Here is a 20,464-nt window from a genome sequence, read left to right as displayed (position 1 = left end):
GGTATGATCAATAATGCTAAGAGTTTTATTAATATTGAATCAACGCTGCATTCCTGGAATAAATTCTACCTGATCATAATGTATTCTTCTAGTGATAAGTTGCTGTATTCTTTTTGCTAAAGTCTTATTTAAAAATTTTGCACCTATAATCATTAGAGAAATTAGTCTGTAACTTTCTTTCTCTGTTTTAGCTCTTCCTGGTTTATGTATCAAAACTATATTTGTATCATAAAAAGAATTTGGGAGGACTCCTTCCACAATCTTCCCAAATAGTATATATAATATTGGAATTAACTGTTCTTTAAATATTTGATAGAATTCATTTGTAAATCCATCCGGCCCTGGAGATTTTTCCATTGATGGCTTGTTCAATTTCTTTTTATGAGATGGTATTTTTCTTTGGATGACTATTTCCCCTTCTGCATTCAGAAATTCTGAGCAGATTTCCTTGATGATCTCTTAGAAGTTATTGTCCAGGCTCTTTTTTTCATCGTGGCTTTCTGGTACACCTAGAGTTCTTAAATTTTCTCTCCTGTATCTATTTTCCAGGTTCGTTGTTTTTCCTAATTAGATCTTTTACATTTTCTGCTATCTTTTCATTCTTTAGATTTTGTTTGACTGATTCTTGATATCTCATGGAATCATTATCTTCTACGTGCCCAATTGTAATTTTTATCAAATTGTTTTCTTCAGTTAAATTTTGCATCTCCTTTTCCATCAGTCCAATTATTCCTTTTAAGGAATTATTTTCTCCAGTTAGTTTTTGTACTTCCTATTCCATTTGTTCAATTTTCCTTTTGAAGGAGCTGTTCTCTTCAGTGAACTCTTTTTTCATACTTTTAAATTCTTTGGCCATTTTTTCTTCTCTTTCTCTAGTTTGACTTTTAAAATCCTTTTTCAGCTCTTCCAAAAGTGGTCTTTGTGCTTGCCACCAGTTCCTAGTCCCTTCTGCACTTTCATATGGGAGTACAGTCTCAGTGCTGACTTCTTTGATATTTGGGTTTTGGTCCTTGTCCCCATAGAAAGATTCTATGGTCTTTTCTTTCCTGCTTTGCTTCTTACTCATGATAACGAGGCTTTGCGTGTTGTGGCCTATGGTTCTTTCAGCTAGAAGTTAAAGAAGCTGGTGCTTAGCTGGCTGGTGTGAGAAAGCAGAGGCCAGGTGAAGTCTTTTTGTGTTTCCCCAGAATTGCCCTGGAGATGGCTTCTTAAGTGTGGGGGAGAGGTGGTCTGGCCAGGGGTGGTCTCTTCTGCTGAGCTAGAGCAAAGATAAACTCAGCGTTTGGTTATCCTGCCTGCCCTCGTGTCTTTCTCTTTTCCCTAGGGTGCTGATGCACTCCTAGTGTCCTTTTGTTGGTGGTTGCAAGCCTCCACCCCCCTGAGGCTCTGGTTGTCCTCCTGCTTCCCTGAGGTGGGACTGTCTGGGACAGTTCTGGGTCCTGCGCTGTTTTTCTTCTTTCACAGCAGAGAGGAATCCTCCTTACCAGTTTTCCTAACCTCACATGCTACGAGACTTTTGCCCCTTCTGTTGATCCCACTCATCTAGGATTTTTCTGGGGAAATACTTTATGCTTCTTTCAAGGTCAAGAGGGAGAGGGGTAAAGAACATTTACAGATAGCTCCGCCATTGTGGCTCACACAAGTTCAAGTAGGTGAGTTACAGCCATTTATTCTGTGGGCTGCTGGTCTCAAGACCAGCTGCTGCAGGTACCTGGGACTCTGTGGCTCCTGTGAGAGTCCTTTCCTGGGCTGATATGCTCAAGATTCCTCAGTGCACTCGCTGCCTCAGACTGCCCAGACCTTCCTGCTCAGCCCTCCCTCCATGGGGACGTGCTGTGCTGTACCCTGTGTGCTCCTCCACTCCCGTGGACACAACCTTCCTCTCCATCTTCTAGTCTGTCCTGACTGTGAATTTGCCACAGTGTGTCTCCAATTGGATTCCCCTCCTCCAAAATTTGGTCAGCTTCTCTTTATAGAAGTATGTGAAGGAGTTTGTCTGAGAACTTAGGTGAGTAGTTGCTCTCACTCGGCCATCTTGGCTCTGCCCCTGGAGACAAAGTTTTAGTTGAAACACAGAGGAAACAGGGGATGTCAGTATGCAGAGCGGAGAAGAAGAATGTCCAGATTAAAGGAGGAATTGGTGAGAGAAAGATTAGAGCTGAGGCATGGAGTGACTTTCACTGTTGTTGTTGTTGTTGTTGTTATTTTTCAATAATATATAGATTTTTCAGTTCTCAGTAATCATTCCACAAGAAGAGTGACTTTTTTATGAATCAGCCAGTTAGTCAGTGTCATTGGTTAAAGAGGGCGAATAAACATAGCTTTAAAAGACGCACAGTTTAAAGCTGTGAAGGGCTTCAGAGTTTCTAGATTCACAGTATGCTGACAAAAGGCAAGAAAAGTTCATAGAAATTATATTAAGACTCTACAATCAATTTAGATGAATTAATGAAAATATAATCATTAAATGTTTGCTTTCTGCGAAACTATAAGATGAGCATTTGGGACACGAATAGAAAGGGAAGACATCCTATACTCTCAAGATACTCACATCTCAATAGTTGGACGCAATGCATAGTGTTTTAAATCTAAGTCAGATGGAGACGTTGTGAAGTTTTCAATGTACAGCAACAAAATACACAGTAAGGGAATCTTCGTTAACATCATTTTTATATCTCTTTCTCAGGTTGAACCATACTTTCACAAAGTTTGAAAAAACAATAAACTGCTTAGGAATTGCTAAAAAAAAAAAAAGGTTGGAAAGAAATTTGGCAGAAAGTAGGCACAGACCAACATGTTATATCACATAATAACATAGAATAAAAATAGGATTATGTTTTCCACATAGAGGATTATACCATAAGCAAATTAAAGGAGCATGAAAATCGGCACTTGCCTGTTCTATGGATAAGGGAAGTTTCTGTAACAAGATATATATTGTATTAAGGGAGGTGAAGTGTGTAATTTTTATTATGTCAAACGAATAAAATTAAACAAGCCAAACTAATGAACTTAAAATTGAAAGCAATAAAATGGGAAAAGTATTGTATCACAAGTTTCTCTTATAAAAGCTTCAATTATCAAATGTGGAAAGTACTGAAAGAAGTCAACAAAAAATAACATTTTTTCCTTCACTAGATAAAAAAAACAAGTATACGTATATCAGTTATCAGTTGAAGAAATCAAAGCTATCAGTTTTCAAAGGAAAAATGCTCTTAATAATAATTAGAGAGAAGCAAGTTAAAACAACGTAGTAACTGTTTCACATTGATAAAATGGGCTAATATAAAAGAAAAAGGAAAATAGGCAATGATGGAGAGGCTATGGAAAAAAATATTTACACTAATTCACAGTTTGTGTATTTGTCAACTTCTTCAACCCCTCAGGAGAAAATTTGGAAACCATGCTAATATAAGACCTGGTGCTCTTGATACCACCACTGCAGTCTACCCATATGGGTGGAATTACTTTTACAGAATCCAGCTATCGAAAAATACTGAAAATCATATTTTTAAGTTTAATACAGTTATGTTTCCAACAATACTACCCCACTAATAACAAGTTTTTCTTTCCTCTATGCAACTGTGTACCCAAAAATTCACTAAGTATTCTCAGTCTTGACATACATTTGCCCAGCTGCAGGTGGCTACCAAAATCAGGAATTAAGTATCTCACTGGCTTCAAAAGTTTCCCTTTTCTCACTAAGATTCAATCTTAGGAATGCTGTATATTTGAAAACGTAAAGTCAATTCTTTCCACGGGAGGGGAAAATCGTTCAGATTCAAAAAAGGACTAAAGTAAAGTGTGGGAAATAGACCTTCTGGCAGTGTCAGGAGAAAGAGGATTTTCCTCTGATACCGGTGGGTGATACTGCCAGTAGAGGAAACAGAGATCTGATTTCTTTAAGCTTTTTATTTACTTGTTTATATATCTATTTAATCATTTAAAAAAAAATTCTTACTTTATTTATTTATTTATTTTTATTTTTATTTGTTTTATTAATTTGATCGATACAAATTTTATTTATTGATTCCTTTCCCCTGCAGCAGAAAATTGTCTAGAGGCCAGAATTAGACTACAGAGCCGAACATCCCCACATGCTTATTTTTTCTCCTTTTCCCTTCCAAGGTAATTGACAAGACTCTGCGGCAGAGGCAGGGGCACAGGCAGGGACAGCAGCAGCAGCCAAGAGGCTGACGTGTATGGGCAGAGCCACCAAAGCCGTCATTCCAGGTAAGTGTCAAATGCTTCAATGATCCTCAGTCAGAATCAAAGTCCTGGGAGCCGTCATAGTCAAACTCTTGGAGCACATCACAAGGATATTTGTTCCATTTCCTTGGTCTAATGACACTTCTTTCCTCATCAGTCAAACTGCCATATTCTTCATCAGACCCTCCACTGCTCTCTCGGTCATTGCTTCCTTCTTCCTCATTGTTTTCATCTTCTTCTTCATCATCATCTTCTTCAATTTCCTCTGCTTGATCATCTGCTTCCAGCTTGCACTCCTGACTGTAGGACTGTCCAGCAGTTTATTTTCAGTCAATCCTGGCGCAGACGTCTCCACGTCCTTTAGGTCATAATCATAGTCTTCTTCTTCCTTGTCTTGGTGCTCTGTTCCTTTTCCATCCTTGCAGACGACCTGTAGCTCCCGGATCACCCTGACTGAACTAGAAATGATCACATGTGGATGAGATTTCTCAGGGCAGGTAGCAGGAATGGAGAGGGTCTCTATCTGAACAGCATCATCATGAATGATATGACAGAGTTGAAATTTTTTAGGGCCTCCTCTCTGTGAAGTTTGTGTGGCAGCCTCAGAGTCTGGCTTGTCTGTGTCAGCCCTGCCAGCAGAGCCCACAGCTGGCAAGGTTGCTTCTCCCTGTTCATACGCGGCCTGGCTTTTGGAGAGCAGGCGATGGCGGTCATCTTGCCAGGTCAGCAGCTTTGCAGTGAGGAGTTCGTAACGCATTCTCGGATGGCTTTCCAGAGAAGGAGTCAGGGCTCTGGTGGCCTTCTCTCTGGTCATGGCTTTTCTGGCATGCTTCTGAACAGGGTCATCCCGGGAGAGCCCCTTTGTCACCAACTTCAAGATGTTCTCCTCGAGGGACCCTGGCTCCGCCACCTCTGCCCCCTCTTCCAAAGCCCCCATCTGTAGTTGTTTACACGCCAGCGTCAGGGACTCGTTGGGACTCGCGCCGCACTTCCATCTCACCTGAGGCACCATGGGCGCCACACCCGCCTTCCTGGTCTTCGCACTCTTCTCCTCGACTTCGAAAGCCATTCGTGGCAGATTATAGATCTGTTGGGGCAGCTTGGCCTTGTTCTCCTTCAGCTTGACATGAATGTGTCTGGATTCCTCCTTCAGTCTTTGCAAAGACGGATATTCTTCATCCTTTAGGAACTGCAGCATTTTCCCACATTCAGAAAGAATGGAATGCCTCTCAGTGTCCTCATCCCGCTGAAGGAGGGTCTCTCTCTCACTTGGCCCAAAGCCCTTTCAAACTCCTCTCTTTTGTTCGCTAAGGCAGTGAGAGCCTCCTGGAGCTTGTCCTTGCCCTTGCCAGTGGCTGTTTCCAGGAGAAGCACTTGGTGATCCTTGTGCTCTGGAACTAACAACAGGAATCAGTGAAGACCCTCTGGTTTTCCTCACAGCACTGCCCTTTTTCCTCGTCTTGATCACAACTAGTCAGACTCACCGTACTCTGGCGCAAATGACATCGGAGCATTTGACTAGTGAGGGACAGATTTTGGCTGTTCCTGTTGGGTCCCAAGTCACTGACTTTCAGAAGCCCTCGGCATTGCGGACAAGTCATGCTTTCATTGGCTCCCTCACTGCACTGGAGAAGACACACTGTACAAAAGCTATGGCCACATTGGACAGTCACTGGGTGAGTGAAGTAGCCCCAGCACATCAAGCAAGTGAGCTCTGTCTTCAGATTTTCAAGTAGGGCCCTTGAGTCCGTGTTCTTAGGATTCTGATTCCTTCCTTCTCAGAGCTTCCACTCAGGACAGGACAGAGAATGCGAACTCTTCTGTTAGAGCTCTGGAAGCAACTGATACTGCCCCAGAGCTGTGGAGGCCTTTGAAGGAGGCCTCCCCTACTTAGTTCCGCCCTTGCCTCCACCAACCAAGGCAGGGGAAGGCCTCCGTGGGCAGGGGACAACCAGGCTCTGCTCTACATCTCATTTCTCCAGCCTAGCACGTGATGTTGACTCATATCACTATGTCTATTCCATTTCTCAAATGCCACAATCCTTGCAGATGACTTACTCTCCATGTGTTCATGAAAGCCCCCTTCTTGCTGGGCATACTTCTTTATTCCTTGAGCAGATGTATTTTTGGTCACACTTTGGTGACTTCCGCCACTGGACTGGGAGTCCAAAGGGTGGGCGTACATGGCACCACATTCGCTCTTTTCTTTCTGAGCTCGTGTGGGCAAGGCGCTCAGTTGTCAGAGCCTGGCTTTCCTTTTGATTGCAACGCCGGGGCTGGATTCACTCAGGAGTTCCTAACCTGGATTCCCAGATGGCCACGGGGTGCATAAACGGATTTGATGGGGTCTGTGAAAGTGCAGGGTTTTTTTTTATATTTATTTATTTATTTAACTTTTAACACTCATTTTCACAAAATTTTGGGTTCCAAATTATCTCCCCTTTTGTCCCCTCCCCCACCCCAAAACACCGAGCGTTCTAATTGCCCCTGTCTGCCAATCTGCCCTCCCTCCCTCCCCACCCCTTTCCTTTGGAAGGCAAGCAATTCAATATAGGCCAAATCTGTGTAGTTTTGCAAATGACTTCCATAATAGTAGTGCTCTGTAAGAACTAATTATATTTCCCTCCATCCTGTCCTGTCCCCCATTACTTCTGTACTCTCTTTTGATCCTATCCCTCCCCATGAGTGTTGACCTCAAATTGCTCCCTCCTCCCCCTGCCCTCCCTTCCATCATCACCCCCACTCTGCTTATCCCCTTATACCCCACTTTCCTGTGTTGTAAGATAGGTTTTCATACCAAAATGAGTGTGCATTTTACTCCTTCCTTTAGTGGAAGGTGATGAGAGTGAACATCATGTTTTTCTCTCACCTCCCCTCTTTTTCCGTCCACTAATAAGTCTTTTGCTTGCCTCTTTTATGAGAGATAATTTGCCCCATTCCATTTCTCCCTTTTCCCTCCCAATATATTTCTCTCTCACTGCTTGATTTCATTTTTTTAAGATATGATCCCGTCCTCTTCAATTCACTCTGTGCACTCTGCCTCTATGTGTGTGTGCATGTGCGTGTGCATGTGTGTGTGTGTGTGTAATCCCACCCAGTATCCAGATACTGAATAGTTTCAAAAGTTACAAATATTGTCTTTCCATGTAGGAGTGTAAACAGTTCAACTTTAGTAAAGTCCCTTATGACTTCTCTTTGCTATTTACTTTTTCATGCTTCTCTTCATTCTTGTGTTTGAAAGTCAAATTTTCTTTTCAGCTCTGGTCTTTTCATCAAGAATGCTTGAAAGTCCTCTATTTCATTGAAAGACCAATTTTTCCCCTAAAGTATTATACTCAGTTTTGCTGGGTAGGTGATTCTTGGTTTTAGTCCTAGTTCCTTTGACTTCTGGAATATCATATTCCACGCCCTTTGATCCCTTAATGTGGAAGCTGCTAGGTCTTGTGTTATCCTGATTGTATTTCCACAGTACTGGAATTGTTTCTTTCTAGCTGCTTGCAATATTTTCTCCTTGACCAGGGAACTCTGGAATTTAGCCACAATGTTCCTAGGAGTTTCTCTTTTTGGATCTCTTTCAGGTGGTGATCTGTGGATTCCTTGAATACTTATTTTGCCCTGTGGTTCTAGAATCTCAGGGCAGTTTTCCTTGATAATTTCATGAAAGATGATGTCTAGGCTCTTTTTTGGCTTTCAGGTAGGCCCATAATTTTTAAATTGTCTCTCCTGGATCTATTCTCCAGGTCAGTTGTTTTTCCAATGAGATATTTCACATTATCTTCCATTTTTTCATTCTTTTGGTTTTGTTTTGTGATTTCTTGGTTTCTCATAAAGTCATTAGCCTCCATCTGTTCCATTCTAATTTTGAAAGAACTATTTTCTTCAGTGAGCTTTTGAATCTCCTTTTCCATTTGGCTAATTCTGCTTTTGAAAGCATTCTTCTCCTCATTGGCTTTTTGAACCTCTTTTGCCAATTGAGTTAGCCTATTTTTCAAGGTGTTATTTTCTTCAGCATTTTTTTGGGTCTCCTTTAGCAGGGTGTTTACTTGTTTTTCATGCTTTGCTTGCATATCATTCAATTCTCTTCCCAGTTTTTCCTTCACCTCTCTAACTTGATTTTCAAAATCCTTTCTGAGCTCTTCCATGGCCTGAGCCCATGGCTGGGCTGGGATAAAGAAGCCTTGACTTCTGCGTTTTTTCTTGATGGTAAGCATTGTTCTTCCTCATCAGAAAGGAAGGGAGGAAGTGCTTGTTCACCAAGGAAGTAACCTTCTATAATCTTATTTTTTTCCCTTTTCTGGGCTTTTTCCCAGCTAGTGATTTGACTTCTGAGTGTCCTCTCCACCCCCACCTCGCCTCCAGATCCGCCCAGCCAGCATTTGGGGTCTGAGATTCAAATGCTGCTTCCCAGCCTCAGGGCTTTGGGCGGGGTCAGTGCTGCTGTTCAGTGTGAGATTAAGTTCAGGTGCTCAGGTCAGGGCAGGACCACCGCAAGGGCTCCATTCCCTCAGGGGGTTTATGCAGAGAACTTCAACAATGGATCCAGGCTCCTGCCTGCTTGGGGAGCCCTGGTCTGCTCCCGACTCCGCCGCTGCCTCCCAAGGGGGCCTGAGTTATGGGGGCACCCTACTCCCCTCTCGACCCGCCAAAGAGACCCTCTCACCGACCCTTGTCACCTGTGGGTGGAGGGACCTGGGCGGCTGTTGGAGATTCTGTCCCTAAAGCCTGCTCGGATCTGCTCCTTTCGGCGCTGCACCGCTGAGGCAGGGTTGGGCTCTGCTCTGGGTCCGGGGCATGAGGGACCTTTTGCAAGAGGTTTTCAGGCTCTCTGGAGCAGAAATCTCGTCTGCTCCATTCTGTGGCTTCTCCTGCTTCAGAATTCCGAAAGTGCAGGTTTTTGAAGGCATCTTTCTTTCCACTAAGAGCTAAAAGAACCTTTGCCTTCCCTTCAATTATTACAAAATATATTGACTGGATCTGGGGTCCATGGACTTCACCAGACACGCAAACGTGACCAAGACACAAAAAAGCGAAAGAATGCTTGAGTAAAACAGTTTCTAAGGTTGTTCCAGGTCGAATATCTACGTTTCAAGTCAAAGACTCTCACAGAGGAGGGTAGAAGCATCTGAGCACGGCTTTACTTGAACGAAGGGATGTGGGGGAGGACAATCATGTCAGTCAGGATGTGTCACTGTTCCTTGACTTCGCAGTGTTCTGACCTGTGAGGGAGAGCCAATGGAATCAACAAGAGGAATGAAGGGCAGCAGCATATGAAGGGGAGAAACCGAGTGAGTGCAAGGGGACTCAAGGCAGGCAACAGTCTAGAAATTGGACACCCGGAGGAAGGGATCAGGAGGATTTGAGATTTCTTAGTCTTCAGAATGTAGGGTGTCAGGATATGAATACAGGGTAAGAAGCTGAAGGAGCTAAAAGCCATAAAGGGCTGAGTCAACTTCTTTCTGGATGCTACGTTTGTGTCAGTCATGAGATCTGCGTCACATCTTCAACTGGAAGTCTTGACTACATGAGTGGCCTTGAAAAGTTAACACCAATGAGAGGTTTCTGACCAGGTAAGGAACAAACATTAAGTAAAAATTAAATGCCTAAGGAATCCAAGGTGTATCCCGCAATCTCTTGATTCTGAACATAAATCATGCCCACAAAGTTTGCTCACAAACATGTCCACTTGGCTCTGGCCATGCCCGAGGCCACTCACCACCAACAAACCTTGACACTAACGATAATGCTCTGGTCTCTCTAGAGCTAGAAAGCCTTTCAGAGATCCCAGGAGTGGCTCCCTCCTTGTACAGGTAAACGTATTGGGAGCCTGGGAGATTCAGTGAGTACCTGCTCTGTTCTCCCCAAACCTTAAACCTACTGCACTCTGAAACTGGGGATGCAATGAGATCTTGCCTAAGGGATCTTCTGGACCCTCCTAGCTTGAGAGTGGTTACCAAGAGTAACTGTGGCTGTTTCCCTCCCAGACTAAAGTCTTTCTTTTTCTGGGCCTCATTAAACGGGCCATGCCCTGGCTGCTTCTTAAACAGTCCTATGCAATGAATGGAACGGTGACTTACCCTAAGTGAGTTGCTGCAAAGACCTTGGACTAAAGAGGCCAAGGTCTGCCAGTGCATGCCAGGTCATTTCCCGTCACCCTGAGGAATATCTGCTCACTGGATTCATATGGCTGTGAAGGAGAAGTGAGGCTGGTGACCTGCACAGCCCTCCCGCACTCAAAAGGATACTGAGGCTCTGACAACTGAGTGACTTGCCCGGCGTAGCTCACATAGAAAGCAGCGAAGGAGCCGTGGAAGTCCAGCCGTTTGACTCCAAGTGCAGTTTAGCAAATTCACAAAATTGTGGCAACGAAAAAAGAACAGATTTGCCTGGCATTTTTTCGAAGGAGTAAAGAATTGTCCCCAGCAGGAAGCGGGCTTTCCTGACCCCAGGAAGAGTTACCGAACTCCAAGAATCATGGAATTTGAGAAATGGTAGAGATGCAGAGACATGCTTACATATCTCCAGATGGACTCTGTCGGGCATTCATGCACTCAGATAGTAGAAAAAATATATAACCTTAGTTTCAGTGACCTCGAATGTACTAACTTCAGGTATTTAAAAAGTTGATCCTGAAAAAGGATGCAGATGCTTTACAAGGCTCCCAGTATCCTTAGCGGACACACACAGAAGAAAGTTCCAGGGATGTAGGACTAAAGGCACCTTCTATACTCATCTGAAAACACCAGGGAAACTAAAGCATTAAGGATCAATGAATTGCAACTAGAATATTTGGGAGTGCTCATTTATGTGTTTATTGACTAGACATGTGTGTCATAATAGAGGGAATTTTCAGTGAGAAATTTCCCTGTATCACTGAAGATCAGAACTTGCTCTCCAAATTATTACATTATGAAGAATTCTGAGTTTTGTGAGTGGGAAGGATCACACCAGCCTATATGAAGAAAAAGGTAGAACCTGACAACAGATTTATTTAACTCCAAGACCAGTAAAATACACATCAAGTAACCATGCATCTTGTCATGCATCTAATATTTGACAAATATCTGTCAAATTTAATGAATAGGAACAGATTTTAATGAAATTTGCAAAAAACTTAATGTGAGTATTTTCTTTTCAGCCTGATGAGAAATCTTTGTGCACAATATGCATGTATGATTTATTCCTTCCTTTTGCATTTGAACAAGCTGAGGCTCAGAATGGTGTTTTTAATTGTCCTTAGTCCTTAGTGATACACTCAGAGGGAAGAGTTCATGATTCTAAGAGTAGTTCTTTAGGGTAGTTCTACCCATTATGAGACATGACCTTTCACGATACACACAGCAAGAAAGAAAATCTTGTTAAATTAAACTGAGGCTGAAACTTTTTGGGCACTTGGACAAAACTGAATATAACTAATTTCATCTGAGATTGACAACATTTTGTTTTGTTGGGATTTTCTTGGAAGATTTTAGTTGTACCTCAATCTAGCCTTCTGATTCTGTCATCTTTATTTTTGAGGGTACTAGCAACTTTCTAATCACCAAGATTTGGAATCTTTGGTGTCATTCTTATCACGTCCCCTCTCTTACACACACACACACACACACACACACACACACACACACACACACACAAATACACACACACACACACTGAGATAGAGAGAGAGAGAGAGAGAGAGAGAGAGAGAGAGAGAGAGAGAGAGAGAGAGAGAGAGAGAATGTCCCTTCAGTTGCAAAGTTCCATCAATTTTTCTTATGGGACATATCTTCTCTACAACCCCTGTTTTCATTTGAAATTTTCAACTCTTTGGTGCAAACACTAAACACTTCTAACCAGCATTATTGTAGTAGCCCTGTGGGTAGTCTCCTTGTGTCATTCAATCACTTTTAAATCTCCTCCATCCTTCAATGAGCTATCAGGTTGCTCTTCCTAAAGAGTAGATCTGACCATGTTACCCCCCAAGCCCACTCAATAAACTTCAGTGGCTTTCTATTACAACAACGCTTAAAAGTAAAATCTGCTTAGCTTTTAAATCCCTCCATCTATTTGCTCCCTTTTTACTTTTCCAGTCTATTTATACTATAATCTCCCTTACTTCCTTAGAGAAAGATAGTTGGAACAGAGAGTAGAGTACTACACCCGGAGTGAGAAAGATTGGAGGAGTTTACATTTCATTTAAGATACAAACTCTGTTATCCTGACTACATCATTTAAACTCTGTCTGCCTCAACTTCTTTATATAAAAAGAGAAAATAATAGCATCCTGTTCTTAGGGATTTTGAGAATAAAATTAGAAAACTTATTAAAACACTTGCTGTGACTCACAGAGGACTCTATATCTGAGTGGACATTTATTTGGCATTTTCTCAATCCTGGATTTCTTTCTCTAATTAGCTTTGCCTCCCAGATTCTTTGTCGATACAATTCGTAGCTAATATCCCACATTATGCGACAGGAAGCTCTCAGTTCTCTTTAATACATATACATTTCCCTTGAGGATATCATGCATAAATACATAAATACATGCGTGTGAAGATGTGTATGTTGTCTTATTTGACTGTGTGTTCCTTGAGAATAGACACTATTTACGCCTGGAGATGTATCCCCAATGATTATCACATTTCCTGACACGCAGTAGTTCCTTAATAAAATTTTATTGAGTTGAGGCCCCCATTTTACCACTGAGGAAACTGAGGCTGAGAAGTGTTTGGGTATTTGATCATGGTCACATAATTAATACGTGTCTGACGCAAAATTTCAGTTCAAATCTTCTTGAATTCAAGTTTAGTAATGCTTAAATATGCATCAGTTCCATTAGTTGGAGACTGTAACACCTGAGGTTCTTATGCTTTAGGGAGGAAGATTATAAAATAATACTGTTGATATTTCTCAGAATTGTTTCAGGAAAGCTTATATAAAGATCTTCATCTATACTTATTTATTGTTTGATCATAGCAAAATATCCACTAAATCTAAACTTTTTTTTCACAGAGAAAAATTTGAAATACTCATTTTTGCATTTCACTACTCATCCATTTGTGCTAAGGAATTTTTTAAGCTTTAAAGAACTATAAAATTGTGAGGCATCTTTATATCTTCACATCCTTCTTCTCTGCTTGTGAGTACCTCGTCTGGACAAGATGAAGTTCCATATCTTTCTTTGGCATTAACATATAGTGTGCAGGGACTATTTGTCTCCTTCTTACTGATGAGAACCAGTCCGAAAACCCTGTTCTCATTAGCTTTAAAAAGAGGGAAAATATAATTCCTCCACTTGCCTGCTTCCTATTCACAGAAACAGAGGAGAGAACAAAACCGAAATGAGAATTACTCCATCCCCACCGAGTTCATCCTCTTGGGAATTATCAATGCTCCAGAGGTAAAGGTGGTCCTTTTTGTTCTCTTTCTCCTCATTTATTTAATTATTATTGTAGCAAATCTTGGGATGATCATCTTAATCAGGATAAACCCACAACTCCATTTACCTATGTATTTCTTCCTTAGCCGTATGTCCTTCTCTGACCGCTGCTACTCCACAGCTATTGGCCTCAAAATGCTGGTGGACTTCTTTGCCAAAGACAAATCAATTTCCTTCATTGGTTATGCTCTGCAATTCTATGTCTTCTGCTACTTTACAGATTGTGAGTCCTTATTGCTAGCAGTAATGGACTTTGATCGCTACATGGAAACAAGCAACCCTTTGCTTTATACAGTAAATATGTCTAGCCAGGTCTGCTACTTATTGATGGTTGGTGTCTACATGGTGGCGATGGTGGATGCTGTGGTCCATACTACTTTAATCTTCACACTGAGTTTCTGCAGGTCCAATGAGATTACTAATTTTTTCCTGTGGTATTCCTCCTCTTCTATTAATCTCTTGTTCTGATACCCATATCAGTGAGCTGGTGATCTTCATTGTCTATGGCTTTATTGAAATGGTCAGCATTTCAGCAGTCCTCATTTCTTATTGTTATATTATCCTCTCTGTGTTTAAGATCCGCTCCACTGAGGGCCGATGCAAAACATTTTAAACCTGTACTTCTCACTTAACTGCTGTCACAATCTTCCAGGGAACTCTCCTTTTTATGTACTTCAGGCCAAGTTCTGCTTATTCACTAGATCAAGACAAAATGACTTCCTTGTTTTATACCCTTGCCATTGCCATGTTAAACCCCTTAATCTATAGTTTTCAGAAACAAAGATGTGAAAGGAGTTCTGGGAAAACTGAAAAATTAAATGTATTCTTAATGATTTGGACCCTGTAGTGGGAGACTGGGTATCTGAGAGTCCAATTCAATTCATTAAAGATACACTAAGCCAATTGAACTGCTTGAAGTCTTATTGAAGTGACAATATTAACATATCAATATACAAACACTGAATCTCAAAATGTTAAAGGAACCTCAGAGTTCAGCTGGTCCAATCTATACCTAAACAATAATATATTCTATAGGATTATTGATAACTACCTAGATGTCAAATATTCCTTGGAAAGTAAAAATTTCCAAATGAATGTGTGTATATACATACACACAAAATATACTCATACAAAAAACCACATATAAACACATATATGCATGTACATATACACATATGAATGTATGTTTTATTTATATTATTTCACATACGTGAAAGATATGAGTAAGTGAGATTTTTTAGAAAATAGGACTATGAATCACAGATTATATCTTTACCTTCAGTTTAAAATGACAGAATGTTCTACATTTATCAGTGTCTCATATACCAACAAATCACTCCTTGAGACACAACACCTTATATGATGATTGTGGATTTATTTCCTATATCTTAAAATTATTGTTACTTTACCCAGATATTTGATTTCACTTGTGTAAGAAGGTGCTGGTAAAGAATTATTCTTTTTACCAATTCAGATCACAGAGGAATTTCCCCGGTCACACAGCCAAGTATGTTGTAATGATCAGACTTTTACCCAGGTGTTCATCACCAAGAGAACTGAACTTTATCTGCAATATGTCTGTGTTTTGATTTTCAAATGATCTAATGTATAGAGTTTTGCAAATTTTAATGCCTTGTTGTGACTCTCTATGATTATATTGTTGCCTGAAATTTCCAAAATCTCTCTTGGAGCTCCTAAAGTCAAATCAACATGTGTTAAAAGTATGCATTCCAGTGGAATATTCTATCCCTCTCATCATTGCTTTCTGTGTACACATACATATGTACACGCATATATGCACATATATATCCTACATTAGGGGAAGGTACCTTTATGTCATTTGTAATAAGGAATATTTGGAGTGATTATTATATTAAAAAGGCATTATCTTAGAGGAGGAATAATTGCTTCTGGGTTATTGAGATTAATAAAACACGATTTTAGGATGCAAAAGGTACATAATTGTAAGATAGAAGTGAAATAGCATAGTGAGAAAAGAGAAGAAAGCCCAGGACAGAACCATGAGATATAACTATATTTAGAGGGTGTGATTTGAAGGAGAATGCAGTGAAAGAGGTAAAGAAGGAATAATCACATAGGTGGGAGGTAAACAAGGAGAAGGTGGTAAACTACAAAACTAGAGAGAAGAAAGTACTAAGGAGGAGAGAGTGATCAACGTTGTCAAAGGCGGCAGAGAGGTCAGAGAGAATGAGGATTGAATAAAGATCGGTGTATTTGTCAACTAAGAAATCATTAATAATTTGGGAGAGAGCAGCTTCAGTGGAATGATGAGATCAGAAGCAAGATTATAAGAAATCCAATAGATGTGTTGCTATTGAATGTGGTATATATATAACACAATAAAATCAAATGCAATGTCACAGATACTTCACATATGATAGGATTATAATAAATTCAATTGGCCATGCAAGATGAGATTAAATTTTAGTGGGATCATATTTTTAGCAGGGAAATATGCGAGGTCATCTAGTCTAACCTCCTCTTAGAGATGCAGAAATCAAAGAGATTGAGGTAAAGTTTTGAAGTAGCAAAATCAGGTATGTGCTATCACACTTAGTTAATATGGTGATTTTTTGGATAAGCTACTTTTCATCATTGTTCTCTCTTATTAATGTATTGCTACAAGGCACGACATTAGGTTTCTGGGGAAGGGAAAGAGGAGAGAATAATCTTGTGATAAATTAATAAGAAATAACGTATGAAACTATTGTGTAGGTCTTAGGAAGGACAATGAACATGAAAAAGAATGGTGCATACAAAGCTACATGTGTGGGAAATCAACAATAACTTCACCTCATCAGATGTATTGGAAATGACTTGTGGTATATCTTGAATGAAATTAGACCTTTAATGTCAAGCCTTGGACCTGCACAAATGATCATTCTTCAGCTTCATAATTGATTTCATATTTCCACAATTAACAGACTCAAATAGGTTTTAAAACCTTCCTTTTTGATTCCAAATCTGTCTTCGTATGGTTCTGGGTGCCTCATTTATGTGTGTTTATATGCGAGCTTACATTTATGCATAAATATATACACACATGAATATGAAGCATATATGCATGTGCATTAAATCAAACAACTGTGTATACACACATATATAATATACACGAATATGTATATGTTCATATGTGTGAATTAGATACCAATAAGTTTGGATTAAAAACGAGCAATTCATGCATACAGGTATGTATATGCATAAAATTTATACATACATATAGAAACAGTTTATATGTACACATATGCATTTTTATACACAATTCATTGCTTATGTATTGTATGCATATGTACAGATGTTGTATATTCATATACGTAGGACTTATCTATTTACATGTATTGAATTACACAGTATAATTATACGTATATGTAAGTTTGGATTGAGACATATATTATTCATAATTTGTGTGTGCTTGTGAGAGAATTGAAAAGAACATTAAAGAAATTTGGAATTTGACATTTGGGAAATTATCTTATCTAATAAATATTAGTCTCTTTTGAGGCTACCCAAAGCAGGGAAAGAAGTCGGGGAGGGGTACTACTGATTCTCCTTAAAGATCGTAAATTGCGTCGAATAGAATGTTGATGGACATAAATATCTATGCAAATCTCTATTCAAAATCTCTTCTTTCTTTCTCACCCCATCTCCCCTCCTATGTCTCCCACACATATTTTATGATAACAGGGGATCCCACTTTGTAACTTGTGGAAATCTATTATAAGACAGATTAGAAACGTGGTTGATGGCAAACGGGAAGTCATCCCTAGCCAAATTAAGATTTCACTGAACTACCTCAAACTCAATGCTAGCAAATATACATTATGAATCAGGACACACAACATAACACAATACTTTCATACTTTTATATTTCCAACAGTATTTTCCTCATTAAGAAACATGGGGTAATATTATCATGCCTACTTTACAGATAAGGCAGCTGAAACTCAGATATCATAACTGAAATGAGAGGAAAAGAAATAGCAATGTTGGGGCCAGCATCCAAATCCACGTCTATGGAAGACAAACCAACCACTCTTTCCACTCTATTGCACTGCCTCAATTAACATCAGATGCCATGAGACGCTGTTATCTAAATTATTCATTCAAAATTAAGAGTTAATTTCTTGCTTTTGGTCTTATTTTTAAGTTCCCTTCTCTTGTTCCCCTATGTCGAAGTGAAGCAATTTTAACTCCAAATGAAAAACAGTAAAAATTTGGTGTAATGTAAAAATTATTTTAGCCTTTCTGTTCCATGGACATTCTCAGTCCAAAGCTATTTAAAAATAAAATAATTCAGTGGCAATGGAATATTTTCATATTTAAAGTCTCATGACAATACAAGCTACTTAATTCAACTTAATAAACAAAGATAGAATATATTCCAAGGTTTTAAGTTTTATCCCTATTGAAACCAGATAGTTTTACTATATTTTTGGTCCACAAATTTAGCACTCTCCTTCAATCATCCATTTGACAATTGCACACCATTAAAAACCAATTGTTCGGTCTGAGAATACAAATGGATCAGTATAAAGTATTTCTCCTCCATGAAGAATGAGTTAAAGCACAGATCTTAAAGATGTCATCAGTCCAGTGAGTGTTATATGCAATAAAATTGTTTCCACACACGAATTGGATCTCAATTATAGGAGAGAAGAAATTATTTTCCAGAAATTAATAACATATCCTGGCATTCTTGACACAAGAGCGTTATCCTGGATAACCAACAATGTCCCACACAACAATGAATGTCTGAGATTCCATATACTTTGTATCAAGTATTCATTAATAATAATATGTCCACTGAAATCTTTATATATAAATTTTTTACACAGAAAATATATTGTTGAGTGACTAAACATATAACTGGGCTCTTCATCAGTGTTGGTAAATAGCCATGGAGGTAGCCACATTTGTTGTTATTTTTTTTTTATTTTGTAAGGTTTAACAATCACTGTCATACAATTGGGATTTTATCCCTCCCCACCTACTCCCCACTACCCACCTCCCTCCCCACGACTGCATACAATTCTGTATAGATTCTACATATACTTTCCTATTGAGTATATTTTCACTATAGTCATGCTATGTAGTCAGACTAAGATAAATGAAAGAAATCGTATAACAAATCAGAACATGATACACAAACACATACACATACACAAACATGATCTGCTACAATATGTGAGTGACTTCCATATTTCTCTCTCTGAGTATGGCAGGCATTTTGACTTGAGATCCTCCATTGGGATTTTTTTTTTTTTGGTAAGAAGTTCTTGTGTTATTACAAAAATCTAAGTCTACCAGAAAAAACTCTCACACACTGTGGTTGTTGCTGTGCATAAAGTTCTCCTGGTTCTGCTCCTTTCACTCAGCATCAGGTCATATAAGTCCTTCCAGGCCTCTCTGAAGTCTTCTTGTTCATCATTTCTTATGGCACAATAGTACTCCATTACATTCATATACCATAATTTATTCAGCCATTCCCCAATTGATGGACATCCCCTTGACTTCCAGTTTTTGGCAATTACATAGAGTGCTGCAATAAATATTTTTGTACATGTGGGACCCTTTCCCATTTTTATGATCTCTTGGGGATATAGTCCTAGTAGCGATATTGTTGGGTCAAAGGGTATGCACATTTTTGTAGCCCTTTCGGCATAGTTCCAAATTGCTCTCCAGAATGGTTGGATGCGCTCACAGGTCCACCAACAATGAATTAGTGTTCCAACTTTCCCACATCCTCTCCAGCATTTATCATTTTCTTGTTCTGTCATGTTTGCCAATCTTATAGGTGTGATGTGGTACCTCAGAGTTGTTTTGATTTGCATCTCTCTAACCAATAGTGATTTAGAGCATTTTTTCATATGATTATAGATAGCTTTAATTTCTTCCTCTGAAAATTGCCTGTTCATATCCTTTGACCATTTATCAATTGGGGAATGACTTGTATGATTATACATTTGAGTCAGTTCTCTATATATTCTAGAAATGAGGTCTTTATCCCCGAGCTCAGCTGTAAAAATTCTTTCCCAATTTACTACATCCCTCCGGATTTTGGTTGCATTGGGTTTGGTTGTGCAAAAACTTCTCAGTTTAATGTAATCAAAGTTATCCATTTTGCATTTCATAATGCATTCTATCTCTCCTTTAGTAAAGAATTCTTCCCTTCTCCGTAGATCTGATAAATACACTATTCCTTGCTTCTCCAGTTTATTCATGGTATCAATCTTTATACCTAAATCATGTACCCATTTGGACTTTATTCTTGTGTACGGTGTCAGGTATGGGTCTATGCCTAATTTCCGCCACGCTGTTATCCAGTTTTCCCAGCAATTTTTGTCAAACAATGAGTTCTTATCCCAGAAGCTGGGGTCCTTGGGTTTATCAAACAGAGGTTGCTATATTCCTTGCCTACTGCATCTTGAGTGCCGAGTCTATTCCACTTGTCTACCTCTCTGTTTCTTAGCCAATACCAAGTGGTTTTGATAATTGCTGCTTTATAGTACAGTTTGAGGTCTGGTAGCGCTAGGCCACCTTCCCAAGCATTCCTTTTCATTAGTCCCTTTGATATTCTGGATCTTTTGTTTTTCCTAATGAATTTTGATATTATTTTGTCCAGCTCTAGAAAGTAATTGTCTGATAGTTTAATTGGTATGGCACTAAATAAGTATATTAATTTGGGTAGAATTGTCATTTTTATTATATTAGCACGGCCTATCCATGAGCAACTGATGTTTTTCCACTTACTTAAATCTGACTTTATTTGTGCAAAAAGTGTCTTGTAATTGTGTTCATATAATCCCTGGGTTTGTT

The 20,464-nt window shown here is 39.5% G+C and overlaps 1 protein-coding gene and 1 pseudogene across 1 annotated transcript; one reads left to right on the top strand and one right to left on the bottom strand.

The window, feature by feature from the left end:
* Positions 1-4,259: 4,259 nt before the first annotated feature.
* LOC140516971 (probable RNA polymerase II nuclear localization protein SLC7A6OS) lies at positions 4,260-5,407 on the bottom strand. The gene is given in 2 exon segments (XM_072627823.1): positions 4,260-4,522; positions 4,525-5,407. Coding segments are annotated over 2 exon segments (1,146 nt in total).
* A 301-nt stretch (positions 5,408-5,708) lies between these two features.
* Positions 5,709-14,445, top strand: LOC140516970 (olfactory receptor 5W2-like; annotated as a pseudogene).
* Positions 14,446-20,464: the final 6,019 nt, after the last annotated feature.

The sequence above is a fragment of the Notamacropus eugenii genome (genome assembly GCF_028372415.1).
Source record: "Notamacropus eugenii isolate mMacEug1 chromosome Y unlocalized genomic scaffold, mMacEug1.pri_v2 SUPER_Y_unloc_1, whole genome shotgun sequence".
Taxonomy (NCBI): Eukaryota; Metazoa; Chordata; class Mammalia; order Diprotodontia; family Macropodidae; genus Notamacropus; species Notamacropus eugenii.
Note: the sequence above shows the minus strand (reverse complement) of the source record. Positions and strands in the feature narration are given on the sequence as shown.